The sequence below is a fragment of the Schistocerca serialis genome, chromosome 2 (genome assembly GCF_023864345.2).
Source record: "Schistocerca serialis cubense isolate TAMUIC-IGC-003099 chromosome 2, iqSchSeri2.2, whole genome shotgun sequence".
NCBI lineage: Eukaryota > Metazoa > Arthropoda > Insecta > Orthoptera > Acrididae > Schistocerca > Schistocerca serialis.
The window spans coordinates 1080759975-1080785981 of record NC_064639.1 but is presented as its reverse complement, the minus strand read 5'-3'; the positions used below and the strand labels follow the sequence as shown (position 1 = coordinate 1080785981).

The 26007-nt window shown below is 41.1% G+C and overlaps 1 protein-coding gene across 1 annotated transcript in view; it reads left to right on the top strand.

Annotated features, from left to right (window-relative positions):
* The window catches only part of LOC126456634 (uncharacterized), a 135135-nt gene extending 109736 nt beyond the window's left edge, over positions 1-25399 (top strand). Inside the window, exon 3 of the mRNA XM_050092378.1 lies at positions 25252-25399. Within this exon, the coding sequence (XP_049948335.1) occupies positions 25252-25399 (148 nt within the window). The remainder of the gene's footprint in view (positions 1-25251) is intronic.
* The last annotated feature ends 608 nt before the right edge of the window (positions 25400-26007 follow it).

Below are 26007 nucleotides of genomic sequence, written 5' to 3'. Positions count from 1 at the left end.
TGAATTTAATTGATGAAAGGAGAAAATATAAAAATGCAGTAAATGAAGTAGGCAAAAAGGAATCCAAACGTCTCAAAAATAAGATCGACAGGAAGTGCAAAATGGCTAAGGAGGCATGGCTAGAGGAAAAATGTAGGGATTTAGAGGCTTATCTCACTAGGGGTAAGATAGACACTGCCTACAGGAAAATTAAAGAGACCTTTGAAGAAAAAAGAACCACTTGTATGAATATCAAGAGCTCAGATGGAAACCCAGTTCTAAGCAAAGAAGGGAAAGCAGAAAGGTGGAAGGAGTCTATAGAGGGTCTCTACAAGGGTGATGTACTTGAGGGCAATATTATGGATATGGAAGAGGATGTAGATGAAGATGAAATAGGAGATATGATATTGCGTGAAGAGTTTGACAGAGGACTGAAAGGCCTAAGTCAAAACAAGGCCCCGGTAGTAGACAACATTCCATTAGAACTACTGATAGCCTTGGGATAGCCAGTCCTGACAAAACTCTACCATCTGGTGAGCAAAATGTATGAGACAGGCGAAATATCCTCCGACTTCAAGAAGAATATAATAATTCCAGTCCCAAAGAAAGTGCAAAATGGCTAAGCAGGCATGGCTAGAGGACAAATGTAAGGATTTAGACAGGATTTGACAGATGTGAAAATTACCGAACTATCATTTTAATAAGTCACAGCTGCAAAATAATAACACAAATTCTTTACAGATGAATGGAAAAACTGGTAGAAGCCGGGGAAGATCAGTTTGGATTCAGTAGAAATGTTGGAACATGTGAGGCAATACTGACCCTACGGCTTCTCTTAGAAGCTAGATTAAGAAAAGGCAAACCTACAATTCTAGCATTTGTAGACTTAGAGAAAGCTTTTGAAAATGTTGACTGGAATACTCTCTTTCAAATTTTGAAGGTGGCAGGGGTAAAATAAGGGAGCAAAAGGCTATTTACAATTTGAACAGAAACCAAATGGTAGTTATAAGAGTCGAGGGACATGAAAGGGAAGCAGTGGTTGAGACAGGAGTGAGGCAGCGTTGTAGCCTCTCCCTGATGTAATTCAATCTGTATATTGAGCAAGCAATAAAGGAAACAAAAAAAAAATTTGGAGTAGGTATTAAAATCCATGGAGTAGAAATAAAAACTTTAAGGTTTGCCAAAGACATTGTAATTCTGTCAGAGACAGCAAAGGACTTGGAAGAGCAGCTGAATGGAATGGACAGTGTCTTGAAAGGAGGATATAAGATGAACTTCAACAAAAGCAAAATGAGGATAGTGGAATGTAGTCAAGTTAACTCGGGTGATGCTGAGGGAATTAGATTAGGGAATGAGACACTTCAAGTAGTAAAGGAGTTTTGCTATTTGGGTAGCAAAATAACTGATGATGGTCGAAGTAGAGAGGATATACAATGTAGACTGGCAATGGCAAGGAAAACGTTTCTGAAGAAGAGAAATTTGTTAACATTGAGTATAGATTTAAGTGTCAGGAAGTCATTTCTGAGATTATTTGAACGGAGTATAGGTAGCCATGTATGGAAGTGAAGCATGGACGATAAATAGTTTAGACAAGAAGAAAATAGAAGCTTTTGAAATGTGGTGCTACAGAAGAATGCTGAAGATTAGATGGGTAGATCACATAACTAATGAGGTGGTATTGAATAGAATTGGGGAGAAGAGGAGTTTGTGGCACAGCTTGACTAGAAGAAGGGATCGGTTGATAGGACATGTTCTGAGGCATCAAGGGATCACCAATTTAGTATTGGAGGGCAGCATGGAGGGTAAAAATCGTAGAGGGAGATCAAGAGATGAATACACTAAGCAGGTTCAGAAGGATGTAGGCTGCCATAGGTATTGGGAGATGAAGAAGCTTGCACAGGATAGAGTAGCATGGAGAGCTGCATCAAACCAATCTCAGGATTAAAGACCACAACAACAACAACAACAACATCAACTGGCAATGCATAGTGGGTTGGACATCACTCAACACTTCTAATCATACAAGATGCACAGAATACTGAGTGGTAAAACAATTTATCAAACTCAGTACTTGGCGAGGCTGGTAGTGTTATGAAAATGGCGAGTGGCAGAAATGGTCAGAGGCAGGTTTCAAGTAAGTGCTGAGATTGTAGAGCAGCAATGTGGTGTGTGGAGTGCTGAGATAGCGGAACAGCTGTGCGGTACGTGTAACACTGAGATTGCTGGGCAGCGGTGCATGTCCTGAGTGAGTGATGCCTTGGGGCATTGGAACGAACCATTTACAAAATGCAGTCCACGTAAATTTGTAATATTAGAGTGGATTTAGTGATTGTTTCAAAGAGTATTCCAACTCCTTTCACGAATGAGTCAATAAATATGAGTTCAATGGGCCGTAATGGGCACATAATAGTGAAGCCATTTACGAATTTGGAAAAGGAGCAGGTAGTCGGTTATTAAGGTGTGTCATACTAGACAGGAGGTGCCAGGTAATTGAAATGACTCCATCCCGTGCAAAATGGCCGCTGTATGTGTGATTCCCGGTTGACAGGTGGAGAGCACGTGTTTACAACTTCACAGTATCAGTGTTCAAATGGTAATATTACTTAATGCAATCACTTCTTTATATGATATTCTTAATTAGAATTAACTGTATTGGTACTGAATATAGAGCTGCTGTCTGACCACTAGGCAAGTCATTACATATAAATAACATAAATAAAAACAACATAAGTAAAATACTGATTAGAACTAGGAATTAATCAGGCTGGGCCAGCATTGATCAACAGGCTGGGCTGATAGAGCTCTGATAATCTCTTTCAGTGTGATAGGCTAGGGTGACATCTTAGTTATCATAGCATGGGAGCATAAAATACACATTGTATGGGTAGTAGGTTCATATGCAAAGGAAAATAATAAGGTGGTTACTTGAGCCTTGTTACATTTTATTTTGGTTGATAAAACTGGGAATCTCTTAAGTACGAAACAGTACCTTAATGTTTAGTCCGTGGATCTAAGGGCTTATGGGTGTTTAGATCTCAGAGCTTATCTAGGGCAATCTGGGGGTGATGGAACTTTCCATTTTCTCCACTTCACAGGGGGAACAGAAACTGCTGATGGTCTGGCGCTTGTCTCAGAAGGTGCAGGGGAGAGGCATAGTTCCTGAATAGGGTTTTAGCCTATCAAAATGGATGATCACTATGTGGTCAGGCAGTCGTAATTCTGCATTAGCAGGAGAGGTGAGCCGAATAATTGAATATGGTCCATCATACAGGGGAGTAAGTTTCTTCACTCTTCCTTTCTTTACGCTAGGTTTTTTTTTTAAAACCAAATCACCAGGTTTATAGGGGGGGGGGGGGGTTGGCATTTTTATTGCTTCTTTTGCCTTGTGGTTGTTCTCTTGTACCTTGTTCCAAATGGCCTTAAGGCAGCAGGCTAGCTCCTTAACGGCTGTGTGATCAATTCCTGGAGGTAATTTATTGATCTCAAAGGGGGACTCCATAGGGCAGCCAAACACTATCTCATAAGGGGTATGTTCAGTGGCTTCATGGAAACAGCTGTTGTACGCACTTGCCACGTATGGAATGTATCTTTTCTAGTAACCGTGAGTTGAGTTGATGTAATAGGAAAGCATTCGTTTCACAGTGCGATGGACATGTTCAGTGCAGCCATTTGCCTGTGAGTGAAAAGGGGTGGTTCTTCATTTTTTAATTCTCACCAATTTGCAAACTTGGACAAATAAGGTGAAAATAAAATTGGTTCCTTGATTGGTTGTAATGGCTTCAGGGCTTCCGAAACGAAGGCAAGATGATCTACAAAAGCTCGTGTTACGATTTCAGCTGACATGTCAGCGATTGGTACCAAAATAAGAAATTGGGAAAAGTGATCAATAATAGATAGAATATATTTACTTCCTTGTGTACTTATGGGAAGTGGCCCAATTACATCCAAAGCTAAGAACTGAAAAGGTTTTGATGCCTCGGGGAGAGGTTGTAAGGGAATTTTGATTCGTGGAGGTGGTGCTGTTTGGGCACATGGTAGGCTGTTTTTTTATATACTTGGCAACATCTCGCCAGCTGTTGTCCCACCAATACTTCGTGAAAATGCAGGCATTTGTGGCTCTTCATCCGCTAAGGCAAGCTCGGATGTTGTTGTGTCACTGGGCAATAATTCTTGATGGCAAGTTTTAGGTATTACTATACACTTACCCAGGGGGGTCTTGTGGTATAGAATTCCATCCACTGTAACAAAATCCAGATGGGAGTGATACTGGTAGCATTTTGAATCATTTTTCTGGGAGTCTTTTAATTCGTCAATTAGCACATCATCTATTTGAGCTACTCTCACTTTTCTACTAAGGGTATCAGCATTCTGGTGCAATCCTCCAGCTCTGTGTTGCACTTGGTAGTCATAATCACTCAGTTTCAGGGCCAAGCAGGTGAGATGGCTGCTAGGGTCTTTTAAACTTAATTGCCACTGAAGTACTGCATGATCTGTTACTATCGTCAATTTTCTCCCATAAAGATAGCACCTAAAGTAGTTAACTCCAAACAATAATGCAATAATTCTTTCTCTGTACTGCTGTAATTAATTGTTCCATTAAGTTTCGGGTGTGCAGTAACAAGAAATCTCCTTCTTCTTCTAATATTTTGGCTGTGTAATGTTCAGCCATCTTCAGAGTAAGCCGCAAAACTGCCGCTCCAGTGCTCACTTCGTCCCTTTATACTGTTGTACTGCGTGACTGCGCAAGCGGCCACAGATGCAAATGCGCCAGAGGTGTTGGTCGGCAGCAGAGATGTTCATAATGCGCGAGTTGTATCTATGACTCCGCAGTTGATCAGTGTTGGCATATCGATATATCATTGTGAGCTGCACTGTGACAACGTCTTTATGAGTGCAGGATTCCTTGATTTATCAAGATTGTAAACACTATCTACTAACCTGGCAAACTTCGGAATTATGCCCTGGTCACGGCACCTTAGAAAAAACTTAAAGAGCTCAGTAATCTCGCTCTCAAGTGTTGAAGCTTATCCAATCGTCGAACACATAAAACCATCTCCTCCCCGCAGAGGTATTTGATGTGAATCTTCAGATTTTGGCAGGGCAAAGACTGTTCCATTAAGTTTCAGGTGTGCAGCTGCAAGAAATCTCCTTCTTCAAGTGGTTTCAATCTTGATAAATCATGGAATCTGGCACTTGCTGTAATAAACTCGCAAAGATGTCGTCACAGTGCAGCTCACAATCATATATCGATATGCCAACACAGATCAACTGCGGAGTCACAGATACAACTCGCACATTATGCACGTCTCTGCCGCTGACCAACGTCTCTGGCGCATTTGCGTCTGAGGCTGCATGCGCAGTCGCGTGGTACAACAGTATAAAGGGACGAAGCGAGCACTGGAGTGGCAGTCTTGCGGCTCACTCTGTAGATGGCTGAATGTTACACAGCCGAAATATTAGAAGAAGAAGGAGATTTCTTGTGGCTGCACACCTGAAACTTGATGGAACAGTCTTTGCGCTGCCAAAACCTGAAGATGCACATGCTGTTATTAATTGTTCAGCTGACGGGATGCATAACCAATTGGTCTTTCCTCACCGTCAATACTTTGACTCAGAATAGCTCCTACTGCAAAGTTGGATGCATTACATGAGAGAATGAATGGTTTTTCAAAATCGAGACAGATCAGTGAGGGGGAACTAGTCAGAGCATCTCTGATATGCTGCACAGCAGCTTTACACTTGGGGGTCCATTGACAGGGTACATCTTTTTTCAACAGATGGGTAAGGGGCCTAGCAATTGTGGCATAGTCCTTTACTAAATGCCTATAATAATTGCTGAGTCCCAAAAAGCTTTGCAATTCTTTTACATACTTAGGAGAAGGGAATATTCTAACTGCTTCAATTAGACGGGGGTCTGGCGTTACTCCATCAGCAGTAATAATGTGCCCTAGATACTGTACTTGGCTCTCAGCAAAGGCACATTTTTCTATTTCTAAACTTAGATTAGAACTTCTTAGGCTAGACCAAACATTTCTTAACCTGGTAACATGCTCATACATGGTCCTGGAAAAAACACTGATAACATCTACATAAACTAGGCACATTGTAGGTTTCAGCCCTCTTAACAGTAAGTCGGCAAATCGTCGGAAAGTGGCTGGAGCGATGCGCGGCCCAAATGACATTCTTAGAAATGCATATAGACCGGAGTGAACTACAAACACTGTTTTTGGCCTGTCCAGTGGTGCAATCGGTATTTGGTGGTACCCACTCTTCATATCAAGGGTAGTGAAGTATTTGCAATTTCCTAACCTGTCCAGTGTTTCGTCGATACGGGGGAGAGGGTAAGTATCGGGAGTGGTTACCTTATTTACTGCACTTATTTTGATGCAAAGACAGTAAGTCTTCTCTCCATTGATTGATTTCTTGGGGACCAAAACAACTGGGGATGACTAGGGACTGGCGGAGGGTTGTATTATACCTGCCTCTAGCTGCTGTTGGATAGTTTCCTCCACAACAGGCTGGAGGTGATACAGTATTCTATACAGTTTCTGCACAATGGGCCTTGCCTCTCTGGTAGTAATTTCATGGCAAACAAGGTTAGTAGCTGGGAAGTAACACCTTTCCTCGAATAACCAGGAGTGTTCTTCCATTCCAAGATGGAGTACAATTAGTTTTGGTGAGCTGCAGGCAGATGAGCTGACTTATCCTTAAATTTGTCTTTGAGCACGGGAGCAATATGACATATGTTATGTTCTGGAAGCTGGTGTTTTTGGTTAGATTTTGGCTTCTCTCGTACAGGGTGATATTCTTCAATCTCGTGGCTGCTAGCTATAATGGTGCCACTAGGAGTCTCTCCTTCCTTCGTTCCAAAATTGTCCAAACAAATGGGAACATAAAATTTTTTTCCTTGCACTTCCGCTGTTGTTAATCCACATTTAATATGGGCCTGTAATCTGTCAAGGACATCGTTTTGATGGGAAGGATCCACTAATATGACTGTTCTTGGCAGTTCACAAGAGTTGACCCCAAGCCAGTAAATGCGTCCCATGCCAACGCTGATTCTAACAGAGGTAGTTGTATGTAATGCTCACATTTGCGTGGAAGAAACCTGTGGAAGCGGCTGTGTTTCACAAGTACCTTGCGATGGAACGTTGTGGGAACTGCCGAAACAGTGGGTTTCCTCACCGAGACGGACGGTTTGCGTTCTGTAATCTAGTACACTCTGATAGTGGTGGAGGAAATCACTCCTGAGGATGACATCGAAATCTCGCCTTCATTTTTGAATTACATAAATTTCGAAAAGGTAGTGGCTGATTCTGATTTTCAACTTAACTTGGCGATACCCAGCGGATATGATTATCTCGTTGCTCAGACAGTTAATGTGGTGACAGGATGGTTTTAACACTTGTCTGTCTCCATGTCCTATGAATAAGATGCTAGTTTGTGCTCCCACATCCATAAGTACTCTTACCTTCTTTCCTCAAATTTTATCGTTGACAAGGATTCTCGCTGCCTCATTTATGACACCATGGTGGACTGGATGCATAAATTTTACAGGGGACATGGTCTGAAGGCATGACTTGCCCCTCAACCATTTCCCGACTCTCTTTGGGGTTGAGGTGGATTGTTGGTTAATTGCTCCCTGTGCTGGTTGTACGAGGGGTCCTCGTTTCCCAGCTTCTGCAGGCAGTTTTTGCTCATATGCCCTACGGTTCCACACTGAGAACAATAAGGTGTGCAGCACTGCGTGTCAACATGGCCTGCCTTTCGGCAGCATTGGCTTGTCTGCTTATATTTAAAAATCGGTCGTGGTTGTTCGTTCGGACACACTGAACTGGCAATAAAATGGGCTACCTCCTCTCGCAACATTGCAAGTTGTGTGGCATCATGCAACAAGGTGGGTGATGCTATTTTTACCTCTCCTCCAACATAAGGGTTGATTCCACATATAAATACATCAATTGAGCACGCTTCCACCTGCTGAATTAACACCTCGTTATGGACGGGGTCCGACCCCAGTGTGTAAGTGTGGCAAGCCACAGAGCAGATTTGGTCAGAAAATGCCTCTACAACCTTGCTCGATTTTATAGAGCACAGCTGTTTGATGTTTCTCAGGAATGGAAGATATTGCATGCTTGGTGTGACCTACTCACTCTCCTGATTTGAATCCCATTTATGTCTGGGATGCACTAGGGCGATGGCTTGCATCATGTCAGCATCCACCAACCATTCTCCAAGACTGCGAGCAGCTCTGCAGGAAGAATGGGTGTTATTGCCTCAACATGAGACTGACGACATCATTCACAGCATGCCCCAATGTTATCAGACCTGTATTGCAGCCAGAGGGGGTCACACCCCACAGTGAGCACATTAACCAGCTGTTGGAATGTGTGTGCAAATCCATTAAGTTGGAAGAAAATGAAGAACATTTATGTCTGTGATTATGCATGTTGCAGTTTTTATGTTCTGAATTCTTTGCATTGTTTTTGCTTTACCTGTTTACACTGTTTTGGGGTAAAATAAAAGCAACCTTACAGAATACCTGTTTGTTACTTTAATTTTGGACACCAGTGTAGAGAGCACTGTACCCACCCATATTTTCAGCTAATTTTTCATCGTGGTCACTTCTACTGAAGAACTACAGGGTGATTTGTGACCAGATATGTCACAACACAGATCTTAATTTGAACTTATGCTGGCCAGCTTCTCGGCTTCCTTCACTTCCATTTCATCTTCTCAGGCCAGAAATCCACCAATGTGAGCTTTACTCTGGGAAAGGATAAAGTCAACAATTAATAATTGCATGGTTGTGGATAAAAAACACTTTATTATTTACAGTGGTACCACCTGATGCATATCCATACAGGCGTAAAGCTCAAAGTACATTACTCTCCTCTCAAGACATTCCACTCACAGGCCTGACTGCACCAGAGAGTTTTATCTCCCCTGCAGTTGCTACCACTGTAAAAGTCCCCCCCCCCTCCCCTCCCCTCCTCCACAACTCACCCTCACCTACCACACACATGTGGAGACCACTGGGGAAGGAGCTAGTCAGGAGCTGTCAGCTTTATGCACCTCTTCATAAGAAAAAATGCTTTCCTAAATACGTTACAGGATTAGATAACTAGCCCATTCTTACATTTTTTCCTGAAAAACTGAAGTATTTAGTTACTTATGTAAAAAAATAGCCATAAGTTATGCCAAAAATGTCAGCAATGCTGAAATTTGCTTTGAAGTGCTGTTCATTAAGTATCTTTCACTCTCATATTTAAATTTTCTTCCACATGTACTTAAAGTACACTGATTCAACAGGGCAACATGAAAGCTCAATACATATACAGAAATAATATTAAACATCAGAAAAAATATCTGTCATAGAAAACACAAGTAAATTATCTACAGCACATGGAAATGACACAAGTACTAATTCATTACATACCACAAAGAAAGTTATATTAAAAACTGAATAAATGCACTGACTGAAATTTGTACACAAAGCTTCAGCTTTCAAATGATTAGTTAGTTAAAATATTTCTATAAACTTTGTCAAATAACACTGAAAAAAAAAGCTAATTGCTTCTCATGAAAAAAATACAATAAAATACAAATCATGGCTTATTTACAATCTGTAGAAAAGTAACACAGCACAAGTAAAAATAAATGATCTGTCTGATGATAATTGCTACTATTGTGGTTACTATGTTCCTTCCTGTTGTGGTCATTACCATGTCAATTTTTATTACTACCTCTTTCAAAATGTGTGTGCCTAGTGCGGTTGTATCACCTTTGTTTTCCAAAACTCTATCTAATTTACCTACATATTTCAAAAACTGGTCTACTGTGTCATCTGGCCCATAGACTGGGTCCCACTGTTCCTCAGTTGGTAACATCCTTTTTAAGCACCAGTGTGGGTGACTTCATCAAAAGGCTTGCTTAAATGAGCTAATTTTTTTAAGTTTATTTTTGCAAAACTGTTTCATGCTAATATGTCCTACCCTGTAATGCCCATTGTAGTATTCGCTCTAGCTTGTTCAGTCTCTGAGCAAAATCTTCCTAAAAATCTGCTTAGGATGTGTCATCATTAGTATACCAATTAGCCCTACTTAATGCATCACCTTCTAGAAACTTCTTAACAAACTTGATTTTTCATAATATCAGTCATATTAGACACAAAATTCTCTCTGCAATACTGCAGAAAATCTACAGGATGTAAACTACATTCACCTCAAAAGTTTTTCACTGGAATGTTGCAAAACATGGAACGAACATTGTTAACAAGATTTCTATTAACTACATCATTGGACAATTCATCAACTTTTTTGCACAGAACAGAAACAGTACTTTCTAGGATGCTGGTTTTATTGTTATTTAATAATAAATTTGCTGTCTACTTTCTCCACCTGTTCAACAAAACTGCTTCCAACAAGTGCTAGTTTGGTTTCAACATTAGTTTCCAGTGTCAGAATTCGACTATTTACATTTTTGTCAACAGTTCTTTCTTCCTCATGCACGTTTTTGAAGTCAGTTTTTTTTCTATCTTCTGTGATCTCATCTTTGATATTTTTTGACTTCAGTGTTAAATTTAAGTTTAATTTCTTTCATTTTAGACTCAACAGATTCTACTCAACCATCTAACCTCTCAATTTTTGACTGATATTGTAGGCAACAAATTAAACCCACATACAGCTTTGCACAAAATACTTTATTTTTCCAACTTGGAAAAGAAAAACTAACTGAACTAACAGTCAAAGAATAAAAACTTATATCTAATGTCCGCTGCACTTGTGCACTTGCATGGAGTAAACAAAGCATGCATCACTGGCTATTCCCTAGCCCCACATTCCCACACAGCCCCCCCCCCCCCCTCTTAAAGTGCGGAGCACCAGGGACCAATGGGTACTTAAACTTAACTTGTCTCCCTGCTCTCGTATGGATGACTTGTTGCTGCCAGGATGAGGGAACCGGTGTGGGCTGTTGCATTGTGGTTCCATGTACTCTTGCCATGGGTTCTTCTACCAAATCATGCATAGTGAGTTCCAAACTTGGGTCCTTCTCATCCTCATGAGTATTATCATACTCCGGTTCTGGTAAGACCCATGCTGGTTTTACCCTCTCTGTGGACACTCTAACAGTTTTGTTGTTCTGTGAGATGTCCATAGTATGGATGTTGCATCATACTATTTGATAAGGTCCAGTATATGGGGGTTGTAGTGGCACTCTGAGTGAATCTGTGTGGAGCATGACATGTGTACAATCTGCCAATGGCTTATGCATGAAAACTGACAATGTCTAGATACTGGAGGGCTTCTCATTGTTTCCACATGCTCACATATTTCACGTATCAGTGACGAGAGGTTCATTGGCATTGGCGATGCCACAGTGGTTAGGTAATCTGCCGGGATTCTCAGTGGTTCCCCATACACCAATTCTGCCACTGAGGCACCGATGTATGTTTTATATGTGGTCCATAATACAAGGAGAACCAATGGTAATGCTTCTGTCCAGCTTCTCTGATGACACATGAAAGCTGCCTTCAATGTCCTGTGCCACCTCTCCATAATACCATTGCTCACTGGATGGCAGCTTGTTGTATGGTGGTGCTGGAATCCATATAAATTACCTAGTTCATTGAACAGAGTAGACCCGAACTGGCGGCCTTGATCTGTTGTGATATGAAGGGGTCACCCAAAGCGAGCTAGCCACTGAGAGACAAATCCCTTTGCAACCAGGTCTGTCACTATGTCAGTGATCGGAATGGCCTACACCCATCTCGTGCATCTGTCTACCGCTGTTAACAAGTATTAATAGCCATTCAAAACTGTGAGTGGATCCACTAAGACCAGAGGGACGTGGGCAAATCTTGCAGGTGATCCTGTGAAATTCCCAATTTCCGCATGAACATGTCGTCCTACTTTGTAGCGCTGACATTGTAGGCATGTGCGAGTCCATTCCGCGGTGTCCATTTTAATTGATGGCCAGACAAAACGTTATGGTTGTGGCTTCTGCCATGATATATGGCATAACTGAAGCCTTCTTCCTGGCATGAGTGTTGGCACTAAGTGTAACCCTGTTGTGTGGTCCATCAAACTTCTGTAGATCCAGATCCGCTTTCTGTGATGTGGCGAGTTCTTTGTAGTTTATTGTGCTGGCCACACCATAAACACAAGAAAAGCAATATGCAACCAGATTCTCCGTACCTCTGATTTGCCTTATATCTGTAGTGAATTGACTGATAAACTATGTGCCGGAACTGTCTTGGTGAGCACTTATCACTGATGTTGCTGAAAACTGACACTATAGGTTCATGATCAGTGAAAATTGTTGCTGGCCTGGCTTCAATATACAGGCAGAAATGTTTGATGCTTTCATATATTGCTGACAACTCTCTGTCATATGCACTCCATTTTGTCTGTCAAAGTTGTAGCTTCTTTTAGAAGAAACTAAGAGGTTGCCAGTATCCATCGACCTGTTGTTGCAATTGTGACCTGGCTGGCATCTACTACAATACTCAATGGCGCTGCAGGTATGGGGTGTGCCAGTAACACTGCCTCCTCTAAGCTTTCTTGTAAGTCGCCAAAAGCTTTGGTCATTGGTATCCATTGTAGCTTTCGCTTTCCTTTGGTATTCTTGCCAGCCAGCGCATTCGTAAAAGGTGCCTGTGTTTCGGCAGTAACTGGTAAATGACGCTGGTAAAAATTTACCATACCGAGATAACACCTAAGTCATTTGTAGTCTGTAGCTTTGGGTAGGTTGTGCAACATGTTGATCTTCTCCGGTAATGACTGTATTCCATTGGCTGAGACTATATAGCCAAGAAAAATTACTCAACTCTTGCCCATGATGCATTTGCATTCGTTTAACACTACTCAATATGTATCGAGCCTCTGTTATACCTCCTGAATATGTCTATCATGTAACAGCATATCCTCTGAGAATACCAAAATATCATCCAGATATGCATAACAGAAAGGTAATCCCTGGAGCACTTCATCAATGAATCTTTGCCAGAATTGGGCAAAATTTTGAGTCCAAATGGCATAAACAAAAATTTGAATAGCCCAAAGGGTGTGATCAGTGCCGTCTTTGCCACATTGGCCAGAGCCACAGGAATCTGATTGAATGCCTTATGACAATCTGGTACTGAGAATACTTCTACATCCACTAGAGTGTAGGTAAACTCTTGAATGTTTGGTATGGGGTACTTATCCAGGATTGTTCTTGTGTTCAGTCGGCTTTAGTCACAACAGGGATGCCATGTGCTGTCTTTCTTGCATACTAGGTGGAGAAGTGATGCCCAAGAACAGTCAGACCTTCTAATTACTCCAGCCTGGAGCATATCCTCAAATATCACTTTTGTCTCTGCTAATCGCTCTGGAGCTAATCTGTGGATTCATCTTGATACTGGCAGACCTGGAGTGGTGCGTATATAATGCACTGTATTATGTTTAACTACTGGAGTCTTTATGGCCCCTTCTTGGGGAGACTGTATAGCTGAGCTACTGACTCCTCCTGAAACAGCCTCTGCCGTACTGCACCAAAAAACTTTTATCGTGCCCCTGTTTGATCTGGTAGTGAGAGAGTTATTTACCAAGTCCAGGTGTGGCAGTTCCATCTGCTTTTATTTCTTCGTTTGTTGTCCTTGGTGTCAACATACCGGCTGAAAAATGGGTTGTGTGGATTCTGGCACTGACTACTTTAAATGATGTAGCTGACATATGCACACGTTTTACAGTACTTTAATTTCACTGTTCACGACCCCCTAATAATACACAGTTATATGGCAAGTGCACTATTACTTAACCTTTGATAGGCCTCTTTAATAGTTAGCAGGTGAAACTACACATACAGCTACTATAGTTTCTTGTTGAACATCTACAAATAGTAAGACCTAACCACAAAGTTCACAGTCCTTGAAGAATAACCAGGTACGTATGGGGCAGACACTGTCACTGTTTTTACACACAGCCTAATTGTTTAACACTTATTCCACGCATCATTTGAAGCTTTGTTATTGTTCTAAACAGCACAGGTTAGTCATCAGAAACTCGGCCATGGACTGACTGTCTCGTGACCAAAAATCAGGCCCTTATATATCATCACTATAATAGACGCTGAAACTACACATTGTTTAAAGTTAAATTTACAGAAATTACAATTGAAACTTAACTCATTAAATTAACTGAATACATAAAAAATTGTTTCTTTTTAACAGTTTCTTTTACTGCAAGAGTTAGGCTGAATTATTTGTTTAAATCATGAAATTAACAAATATAGCTACACAAACAATACTTTGGACAAAACTGTTAATTATTTTGGAATTAATTAAGAACCAGCTTTGTTAACCTGTTTTTGAATAGAGCCAAATAGATACTTTAAGATTACTAGTATTTCGTCTTCCAAATGTTTATAATTATTACAGAATTGATATTTGTTTATATGTCAACAATAGAATTCAAGTTATGAAACAATTACTGATTTTGCCCTATAACAAAAGATAATAACTAGGAATAACCAAAATAAATTAGAAAATCAAATACATACTTAAAACTAAGCACAAAGTTAGATCTGGTGTTAAATCCTTTAGAACTGAGGGCCAACCTTTCTCTTTTACGAAAATACAGATTATATTCACGTACTGTATGTTAATGGTGAATTGTAAAACGTAAAAAAAAATGAATTTATGGAGGCAATGGCAAAACAGGAGGTGAAGTTCAAAATGAAGTGCAAAATGGGACAATAAATCTGCACTTAAGATTGGCTGTAAAATATCTGCCATTACAAAATTCCACTTGTAACGAGTAGATAAACCAATATCTATCACGAGCTCTTTATAACTATATGTGTTTATACTTGAATTGTTAACTGACATCAATTTCAAAGGCTCCCACATTTCCTACTTAGCAAACCTCGGGACCAGCGAGGTAATCACTTCTGAGCCGATGTCTATCAGGAAGTTGAGGCCTGATAGCCTATTAACCACTTGTAATATGGGCGATGTCATCTTACACTCGCAGGGTGATGCAGAGTGGCATAAAGGTATAGCATACAGGAAGCCTTCAAGTGCCTTACCTTGACTCTGTGTGTTGCTGCCTGCAACTGTCATCTGGTTCCTCGTTCGTATATGGTGCTGTTCGTGAGTGCCGCAGTCCCTGGCGCCCAGAGCGGGCTGCCCTCACCATTTGGGTATCCACAAGGTTTTGTGCATCTCATAGCTTGTGGCCCAAATTGTCTGTGATACCAGCAAAAATTGTCAGTGTGGGCCTGATCCTGTTTGGAGTGTGACTTCATCTCATTACTGGTGGACATCTGCAGCTCCAAGTTATGCAGCTGAGTAGCCATATTTTCCATTGTGTCCTGCAGTTTCCTGATCCCCTCAGCGATGCCTGTTTTTGTTTGTAACCTGTGGCTGCACTGCTTAACTTTGATTCTTCTAACCATTCTGATGAGTCATCATTGGTTTCCGTTGCGTCGACTGTAGAGTAGCGAAAGCTCTGTCAGCTATTTGCAGTTGCTTGCCAAGAGACTGTCCTTCATACGCAATCAACATCAGCTGAACCTGATGAGGAAGCTGCTGTCACCAGACATGCAGTAACAATTCATTGTATATCATGCTTGCATCGACTATAGTGCTTAGATGTCACCAAAATTCAGGTGGACTTCTGTCCCTGCATTTCTCCTGATGCATCACCTGGGAAAGTCGCTGTTCAGATAATTTCATGCAGCAAGTGATCAACACCATTTTAAGTGTGGTGTACGATTGCTGGAATGGCAGATGTATGATCATATCAGAGACTATTGCTGTTGCCCTCTGATCCAGGTTGCTAATTGTAAGTGTGAATTTTTTTTGGTCTTTGGTTATGCGTTGTTTGAAGATATTCTCTATTATCACAAACCATACGTTTGGTTGCATAGGCATGAATGGAGATGCTCTTAATTGCAACCGTGGCACGGTTGATAATGGCACATTTTTGTGTGAAAAATCTTCAGCATGTGAGGATGCTCATGGTGTGGCTGCTACTACCGGCGTTTGCAAATTCATGGATTCTTCGGTGTTGCAAGCTCCAAAAACCCAATCTCTTGCTTTAGCTGTCATATCTCATAATTTGTATTGTATTTTGTTAGCTTCTTGCGTCTTTGGCAAAACTGCAACACAATATTAAGTTGTGAGAGCTTTTCTTATTTTTCCCGGGCTCACCAATTATGTAGGCAATGAATTAAACCCACATACAGTGTTACACAAAATACTTTATTTTTCCAACTCGGAAAAGAAAATCTAACTGAACTAACAGTCAAAGAGTAAACACCCTATCTAACATTCGCTGCACTTGCATGGAGTAAGCAAAGCATGCATCACTGGCTACTCCCTTGTTCCCACAATATCATTTAGCTGAGCTGTATTTTTACCTATGCAGTGAAGTAATGCTCCTATTGAGCAAGTAGATTTTGTGTAGTGCCTCTTAATTTCTTGTTTATGACTTTCAAGTTGCTCATTGGTTTTTGCAAACCGGTCATTACTCATTTTTATTAACAATGCCAACATGGTACTTATGTCATTATTATCACCTCATTTTAATTTATCAGTTTGTTTTCTTTGTTTTACCGTTCCATCAATACAGCTCTGTTGTTCTTGTTTCATGACACTACTTAAGTCTCCCTCATCTGTACTACTCCCTGCTGTTCGAGATTCTTCAATGACTTGTCATTTTTAATAAAAAAAATAAATAACGTATGTGCAGTGCTTAACTTGTTGTTAATTGCTCACCTCACTTTTTATTTTTCATCCTTTCTTCTTATATGTGAACTCCTTTTGCTGCTATTGTTGCTGTTGTTCATATCTGTCTGATCATTTACATAAAAGTTCCATAATATCTTTTAATCTGGAACAAGATAAAATAGCCCAACACAGTATTCTCATTTCACTTTCAGAAAACCCTGGACAACACCACCATATTCTGACCATCACCACCCTCTAGTTGCCCAAAGTTGATATGTTAATTTTGAAGTAAGTTGCTAAGCTGGGGGGCTGGTCACATTTTCAAAGTACTTAGCATGCTGAGATAGTAATGCACTGTAGAGAGAGAGACAGCAATGGTAGAAATTGAATAAACAGTTTTTGTAATACTCATCTTGTATTCTTCTTCTTTCTTGTAAGTTGTAGGCTCATAGTTCATTCTAAAATATAAGTTCTTATAATGATATAGAGGTTGCTTGGGTCCATTATATGAAATAATATGAAAACTGGAGGAAGTAACTACTCAAAGACAAATATATATCTCTAATAACATGCAGCAAAAAACTTCTATCATATATTGATCTAATTGTGCAAAATCATCATTGGAACATAGATTTCATAAATAAAATACAAGTAATTGTTTTTTTGAAGAAGTGCATAATCATCGTCGTTATTACATCAAGTGTTTATATGTGTTGACATTTATACTTTTCCACATAGCTATGTGGTAGTGGACTTCTGGGTTTTGTGTCTTCAATTTGGAATCAGTCATTTCGTATGATCCAAGATGAGTTAGTTGATTTATCTCACCATAACCAGTTTTATTACAAATTTAAGAAAACTTCTTCATTGTACAAGTATATATGTCAATATATATTTGAGTAAGAGCAGTGTAAAGCCCCTTTAGTGTAAACGTGTTGCAAGTATTCTCAGTTTTAACCAATTGGCCAAGTTGCTGTCCCCTAAGTGCTTCGTACATATATGACACCCATAATTTTTGAAAGTCATACCATTTAATGCAGTGAGAAGTGCATTAGTCATGGCTGAGGCATGTAAGGTGTGGGAAGAGCTCAGGATTGATATTGTACACATACAGGAGCTGTACATTACAGGTGGCAAACCTCTGCATCTTCCTTCAATGTCTGCATTCGTAACAAGGTGTGAAAAAGCTAAATCAACACTAATCAAACAATGGAAAATCCAGGATGTGATGTAACAACATTATGAAAAGGAAAGTTGCCACTCACCATATAGCAGAGATGCTGAGTCGCAGATGGGCACAATAAAAAGACCTTCACAAATAAAAATAGCTTTTGGCCAGTAAGGCCTTCATCAAAAATAGATGACAGACACATACAAGCACACTCATTCAAATGCAACTCACACTGCGGGCTTTCAAAAATATACATGAAATGGTGTGGTGTGGGCCCTCGACTACGTACCCTCTGACTCAGAGTTGAAATATTAAAAGTTTTCGCTGGGTTCGTTGTCTAGGGGCTGGGACACGTAGGGATTTGAAAAAAAAGTGGTATTGCGGTCAGTACCTCTTCCCGACCTGCATCCTTGTTTTGGATGGTTTTGTGGTGCAAAGATATTTACCACCTTAGATTTAAACTGGGCTTATAATCAAATTCCGTTCATGGAAATTTCCAAACCGATTACGGCCTTCGTGACCGATTGGAATATTTATGAATCCAATGGGGTTCCGTTCAGATTATCTATGGGTGCTGCAGTACTGTCTCAGCTCCTAGACAAAATATTCTCAGACATTAAGTTTAAGTTTATATACCACTACTTGGAAGACTTGGTAGTTTATAGTAATTCCATGCAGGAACATTATCAACACTTAAGGGAGGTTTTAGTGAGATTAAGAAAGGTGGGTCTTACAGTGAATCCAGCCAAGGTAAAGTGTGCTTGTGAATCTATGCTCTTCCTTGGTCATGTGGTCTCTACGGAGGGGATAACCATTGCTGAGGAATGGGTGCAAGCTACAAAGAAGTTGCCCATTCCTAGAAATGTGAAGGAGGTTGCGAAGTGTGTCAGGGTAGCTAATTTCTTCCGTAAGTTCATTCCGGAGTTTGCAGAGAAGGCAGCCCCATTGAACGCCTTACGTAAGAAGGGGCAAAAATTTGAGTGGGGTCCTTCACAGGAAGCCGTGTAGGAATCCCTGAAACAGTCCTTAGCATCAGCACCAGTACTCACGCTTCCTGATTTCAGTGCTCCGTTTGTACTTCAGACTGACGCCTCAAATTCAGGGGTGGGGGCGCTCCTTCTTCAGGAAGGGGTCAAAGGAAGGAGGCCTACTGCCTACACTTCGCATGCTTTGAACCATTTAGAAAAGAACTATTCTATTTACGAGCTGGAGGTGCTCGCAGTATATTTGGCATGGAGAAATTTCGGTATTACCTGGAACATACACAGTTTTTCTTAGAGAACGATAACCAGGTGCTCAGCTGGGTCCTTGCACGTCCTCGTAAGACCAGAAGGGTAGCCAGGTGGGCAACAAAGATCTTGGCATTTAAGTTCCAGGTCAAGAACATTAAAGGACCGGAAAACCAGCTAGTCGATAGTCTCAGCCGCCTTTTTCAGGAACCTGACATACAACATGATAGTCATGAATTGGATGAAGGTAGTGCTTCCACGTGGAGACAGTTTGATTCTCACTGATTTTCCACAGCTGTTTAAAGACATTAGGGAATATCACGAGAAGGATGACGAAGTGCGGGAGATAAAACAAAAAATTGAAGAAGGAAAGGTGGTGACACCATACCTGCTTAGAGATGGTGTATTGTGTTGCATGGCTCAGTACAATAAAGGTTACAAAATTGTGGTGCCTGGGGATTTGGTGCCTTTCATGTTTTAAATGTTTTCAGGAATCACCAGTGGGTGGACATTTGGGAATATTTAAAACTCATGCAAAAATTTGTCAGCATTTCATATGGAAGGAAATGGATAAAGATATTAAGCACAATGTTAGTACATGTCAGGTGCATGCTGCTGCCAAACCAGCACAGGATGGTAGGGTTGGGTGGCTGGAATCTGTACCTGCAGACTATCCCCTTCAGAAAATGTACATCGACTTTGTAGGGCCTTTACCTTGATCTGAGAAAGGTAACAAGTACATCCTAGTACGTATTGATGCCTTCACAAGGTTTACTTGGATGTATCCCACTAGGGCAGCAATGACTAAAATTGTGATACAGAATTTGAAAAATATATTTGGCATGTTTGGACCACCACAGTATTTGATTAGTGACAGTGCTTCATGTTTGACTTCAGGAAGGTTTAAGTAGTTTTGCATGGGAATGAGCATTACCCATGGCACCACGACTCCCTATTACCCGAACCCATTGTATGCCGAAAGGGTAAGTCGCAATCTCAGGGTGGCATTAATTGCCTATCACAGTAAAGACCAGGAGAACTGAGATCGCAAGCTACCTTGGCTTATGATGGCGTTTAACACGACCATGCATGAAACGCATTTGTTGACTCCTGCGGAGCTCATATTGAACTTCAAGATTTCCACTTCTCTGAGTAACCTATGGTCCATTAGGGATCTGCTACCTGAGCACATTGAGCCTCAGCAGCTGGTGAATCAGTGGAAAAGGGCAAAGTGCAATATTATTAAGGCTCATCAGATTCGCGCAAAGCATTACGATGAGTGGCGGCGGCCAAACCCGTATAAGTTGGGAGATTCAGTGTATATAAGAAATTTCCAGGCCATAAGCAGCAAGTTGGTTAATGTTACTGAAAAATTCCTCCTGCATTTCATCAGGCCATACGTTACTAGACGTTTTATAGCACTGGTCACCCTTATGCTGATGGACCCCCAGCAAGGAAAGACAATAACAGCTCATCTCTCTCAGATAAAGCCGGGTCCATCACTTATTCATTCTGGCAACTTAAGGGATCCGTGATCGGCAATTAAGGGGGGTGGGGAGTATGTGCCAATTTTCGGCACGACTGTGTTCTGGCCGCGAGTGTTAAGGTGAATATTGGCCTCGCCAGAGATACTGGGGTGCCGTGTTGGCGGCTAGTGGCCCTCTGGCAACGAGGAGTGGAGGGTTAGAGAGTACCGAGCGAAGACAGAACGGAAGGGTGTTGGGGTCCGGATGGTCCGAATTGTGCATTAATAATTTTGGCACTCCGTGGTAATGAACTGATGGTGAAACTGAGACGCTTGGGAATTCAATGGTGCTGTGGAACGATAAGCCGTGGGCTCTGCATTTGTAAGGACACAACTTACGGCGAGCTGTGGCCGATGTTATTTGTGGGTGTTTTGCCATGGCAGATAAACAAGACAGTGTGGGCCCAACTTGAACACACTATGCTGTAGCATGTTTGCCTACAATAAGGATGTCATGATACTGGAGAAGAAAGAAGTGGAATACGATATGTGTATTAACCTTCAGTGACTTCTGTGGTGTTAGTTTACTTAACTGTGTGGAGATTGAGCAGTAACTCTCACTTTTGAACAGAATTTACGATTGTGTAAAAGTGTGGCCAATGCCTGATGGGCGTTGTCATAAAGTTATTATATGTCTTATTTGTGAACATAATTTTCTGTTATCAGGATTGCTCATTGGACAGATTTGAAATTATCAGTTGTGTGCTGTAGTTCAGCAGGTTATAAATACTGGAATTTGACAAATATGCTAAGTGTGAGTTTTGGATACGTTTTTATATGTGCATGATAAATGAAAGTGAATTTTGAAGTTTGTAAGGTACCTTTCTACCATTAGGATTATGTAAGTTTTTATAGTAAGGTACCTTTCTACCATTAGGATTATGTAAGTTTTTATTTTGAAGTGATGTTGTTTGCTACTGTTATTGGTTGAGAATTTATTACCCGATTTATCAAAGGAACAGTTATTTAACCAGCGTTTCTATGAATGAAGTGTTTTTAGACTTGTTTTTCAGAGAACTATTATTAATAAATTACATAAATCAGTAATGTTGTGTGAGCAGTTATTGAAGGTGCCCATCTCCATTAACCAATCAACTATGGCCAGTTGGGAATGGGCATTGGTGTAACATTAGGGGAGTAGAAGCTATTTGTTAAGTTGAGGCAACGCTAATCCTATTGTTTGTTGTTCTTGTTGAAGTGTCCAGTCGCCCCTAAATTAACTCCACACAGATAGGTGCATTATGCTGCAACCTACTGCCAGGTACTCCATATCAGCAACTTCAGTAGTCATTAGACATTGTGAGAGAGCAGAATGGGGCACTCCGCGGAAGTCACAGACTTCAAATGTGGTCTGGTGTTTGGGTGTCACTTGTGTCATACGTCTGTATGGTGTTTGGGTGTCACTTGCGTCATACGTCTGTATGTGATATTTCCACACTCCTAAACAACCCTAGGTCCACTGTTTCCAATGTGATAGTGAAGTTGAAACGTGAAGGGACATGTACAGCACAAAAGCGTACAGGATGGCCTCATCTTCTCATTGACAGAAACTGCCAACAGTTGAAGAGGGTTGTAATGTGTAATAGGCAGACATCTATCCAGACCATCACACAAGAAATCCACACTGCATCAGGATCCACTGCAAGTACTATGACAGTTAGGCAGGAAGTGAGAAAACTTGGATTTCATGGTCAGCGGCTGCACATGAGCCACACATCACACCGGTAAATGCCAAACGACACCTCGCTTGGTGTAAGGAGCGTAAACATTGGATGATTGAACAGTGGAAAAACGTTGTGTGGAGTGACAAATCACAGTACACAACGTGGCGATCTGATGGCAGGGTGTGGGTGTGGCGAATGACCGGTGAACATCATTTGCCAGTGTATGTAGGGCCAATAGTAAAATATGGAGGTGGTGGTGTTACGGTGCGGTTGTGGTTTTCATGGATGGGGCTTGCACTCCTTGTTGTTTTGCAAAGCACAATCACAGCACAGACCTACATTGATGTTTTAAGCACATTCTTGATTCCCACTGCTGGAGAGCAATTTGGGGATGGCGATTGCATCTTTCAACACGATCGATCACCTGTTCATAACGCACAGCCTATGTCGGAGTTGTTACATGAGAATAACATCCATGTAATGGACTGGCCTATGCAGAATCCTGACCTGAATCCTATAGAACACCTCTGGGATGTTTTGGAACATCAACTATGTGCCAGGCCTCACTGAATGACATTGATATCTCTCCTCGTTGCAGCACTCTGTGAAGAATGGGCTGCCCTTCCCCAAAAAACCTTCCATCACCTGATTTAACGTATGCCTGTGAGAGTGGAAGTTGTAATCAAGGCTAAGGGTGAGCCAACACCATATTAAATTCCAGGGTTACCAATGGAGGGCATCATGAACTTTTAAGTCATTTTCAGCCAGGTACCCAGATACATAGTGTATGTAGGAATGTCAAGAGTGAGTACAAAACCAGATTCTTCGAAAATAAACAATAGCATTGGGATCAGTATGTGAGGACATACATGAACTGAATGTATGAGGGAAGACATATAAACTTCTTACAGAGAAGACTACAGTAGGCCAATAAATGGTGCAGAAGAAAATTGATGCCATGACCCACTAACGGAGTGGCTCATCTGCATCAGCATCTGCTGAAAATCACTTTACCCAATGACATACCAATTGCTGATACTCATGAATGAAAAAATCTTAGGGACTTTCTGTCAGCAGACTATGAGAACAATACACAAGTACTGCCCCTCACACAAGAAGAGGTGATTAAGGCAGTATATGAGCTTAAGAGAAACAAAGCACCAGGCCCAATGGGCTCCATCTCGAAGTACTACATAATATCACAACCTATACTGCTCCAGTCCTAACATTGTTGAACGAAGCATTTCTTCTGGGGAGAGTTCACAGTTTTGGAAAATGGGTGAAGTTGTAATAATAAATAAGGAGAAAGCAAGAGCCCTCTCAAACCAAAGAGCTATAAACCAATATGTCTGCTTAATACGCTGACTAAGATGCAGGAGCGTCTTTTTTGTGATAGAATACAGTTACACAGGGAGCTTGTTGGTCTTAGCCAGTGACAGTTTGGCTCTCGAAAAGTGAGATCAATAGAAAACGCCATCAACCACACTCTTAGAATAGTGGACTTGATCCACCAGAAGTACATGGCAGCATATTAATTGATTTATCTGGGGCTTGTGACAATCTATGATGGCCAGCAATCTTCCAAAGAATGAGAGACATCCAGATCACTAAATGCCTCTACTATAGCATTTTGAGATATTGTAGGGGCCATACAATTGATTGGACCACAGGGAAGACCAAAATATTGAAGAAGATTACAAAGGCTGGCCACAGGAGTCAGTTAGCAAACTCATATTTGGGATCTGACTATTGTACCACTTCTACAGGTACTAAAAAAATGATGAAAAGGAAGATGGCATGGCGGTGTATGCTAATGATGTTTTTGTGGCAATATCTGGAAGTTTCAGGGACAAACTCAAGAGGAAACAAATTGTGCGCTTCTGAAATGCAGGCATGCTGCACCTACATTGAACTATTGCTGCCTATAAGACAGCATATGAACTACTAATGGGAAATTTGCCATCTACTAGAAATCCAGTGATAAGACTGGAGAGTGCTCCAGTTCACTGTAGTAACACAACCCAATGTCTCAGTGTGCTATTGGATGAAAGAAGAAATATTTTCAAACAGTGGAAAGTCCAGGCTGGAATATCAACAACTATGGAAAGAACAGATTGCTATCCGTCGCAAAAATGATGCACTGAGTTGCAGACAGGCACAGGAAAAAGAAAGTTACACATTAATCTTTTGCCCTGGAGGCTGTGAGGGAGGGAGGGAAGGGGAGAAAAGAGAGCAGAAAGGAGAGGATACTATTGATTCAGTACAACTATTGATGACAAGCTAGCCCTGCAGAAGTGGAAGGTGCAGGAGTTGCAGCATAAATGAGACTCATTGAATACAGTGTGAAGAGTTCATGCTTTATTTCTGAACATCAGGAATATACTAAAATTAAGGCACATTAACCCCAGTAGAGGAATGATACAATTTTTAACAGGGCACACCACAAATCTTTGCACTTGTGGTCATGAGAGAACCTCAGGTCACATTGTGCTGCAGTGTCCAAACTACAGTGTTGGTAAAAACGCAATAAGATCTAACATTACCATGGAAGAAGTGGTGGTAAACACAAACCTAAGCCGGCCTGAGTGGCCGAGCGGTTCTAGGCGCTACAGTCTGGAACCGCGCGACTGCTACGGTCGCAGGTTCGAAACCTGCCTCGGGCATGGATGTGTGTGATGTGCTTAGGTTAGTTAGGTTTAAGTAGTTCTAAGTTCTAGGGGACTCATGACCTCAGCAGTTAAGTCCCATAGTGCTCAGAGCCATTTGAACCACAAACCTAAGGAGTGCAGTTGACAGAATATCAAATAATATACATACAAGTGAAATGAAAAGATACCACTAAAATCCTGGGAGTTTAAAAGTAGATTTAAGTCAATGCACTATGGGAGGAGCAATGCCAGAAGAGTTATAACAGGGGGAAGAGGTAGTGTAATGAAACCATATACTGTTAGAACAATATCTGCCAACAGGACTGAGCCATCGCAGCAGCCCCCTGCAGTTCCAGGACCACATGTGCCAATGGATATGAACAGCAGATGCTTCCTCTGGTTCTCACTCAGAGGAATATCATCTTTTGCAGTCACTGGTACTCTTCAGGATGCCGATCCAGTGACTTAGACATTCCCAAAGATCAGGACAGTCCATAAAGCATACTGTGAAAATTTCTATGTAGTGACTGTGGGAAATAGTTGTAGACATGCATATGGGCCTGAAAGACCTTGTGATGGCTTTAGCCCTGCCAGGACCCAAATCCAGAAGGGTTCATAGTAGAACCTGTGGTGCCAAAAGTGGTTTAGTCAGCAGCTATGGAAATGGCGAGACTTGACAGACATTCTAGGGCAGTCAGTGGCTTAATAGAGTTCAAACCAGATGTAGAATAGTTGCAGGTTTTAGTTTTCTATCATGATCTGCCTTTATTTGTTTCTTTGTTCTCTAAATTTATTCTAGTGTATGCTGCATTGTGTAATTAATTTTTTTGTATAATGACAAAATTAATGCCATATGTAGCTATGACCTACTACAGTTCCCTAGTAAGCAGGTATTGTTGAGTAAAAAAAGACTTGATGGAATTGATACCTGATTTCCTTTTTCAAAATTTCTATTTCTTTTGCGGTGGCCAGAATGATTTACAGTTTCTCAAAGGTAGCAGTGAGTTCCTTCCATAATTCATCATATAAATGACTTAATTTTGTAATATACAAGGTTACTGACCCAGTGCCTGTGAG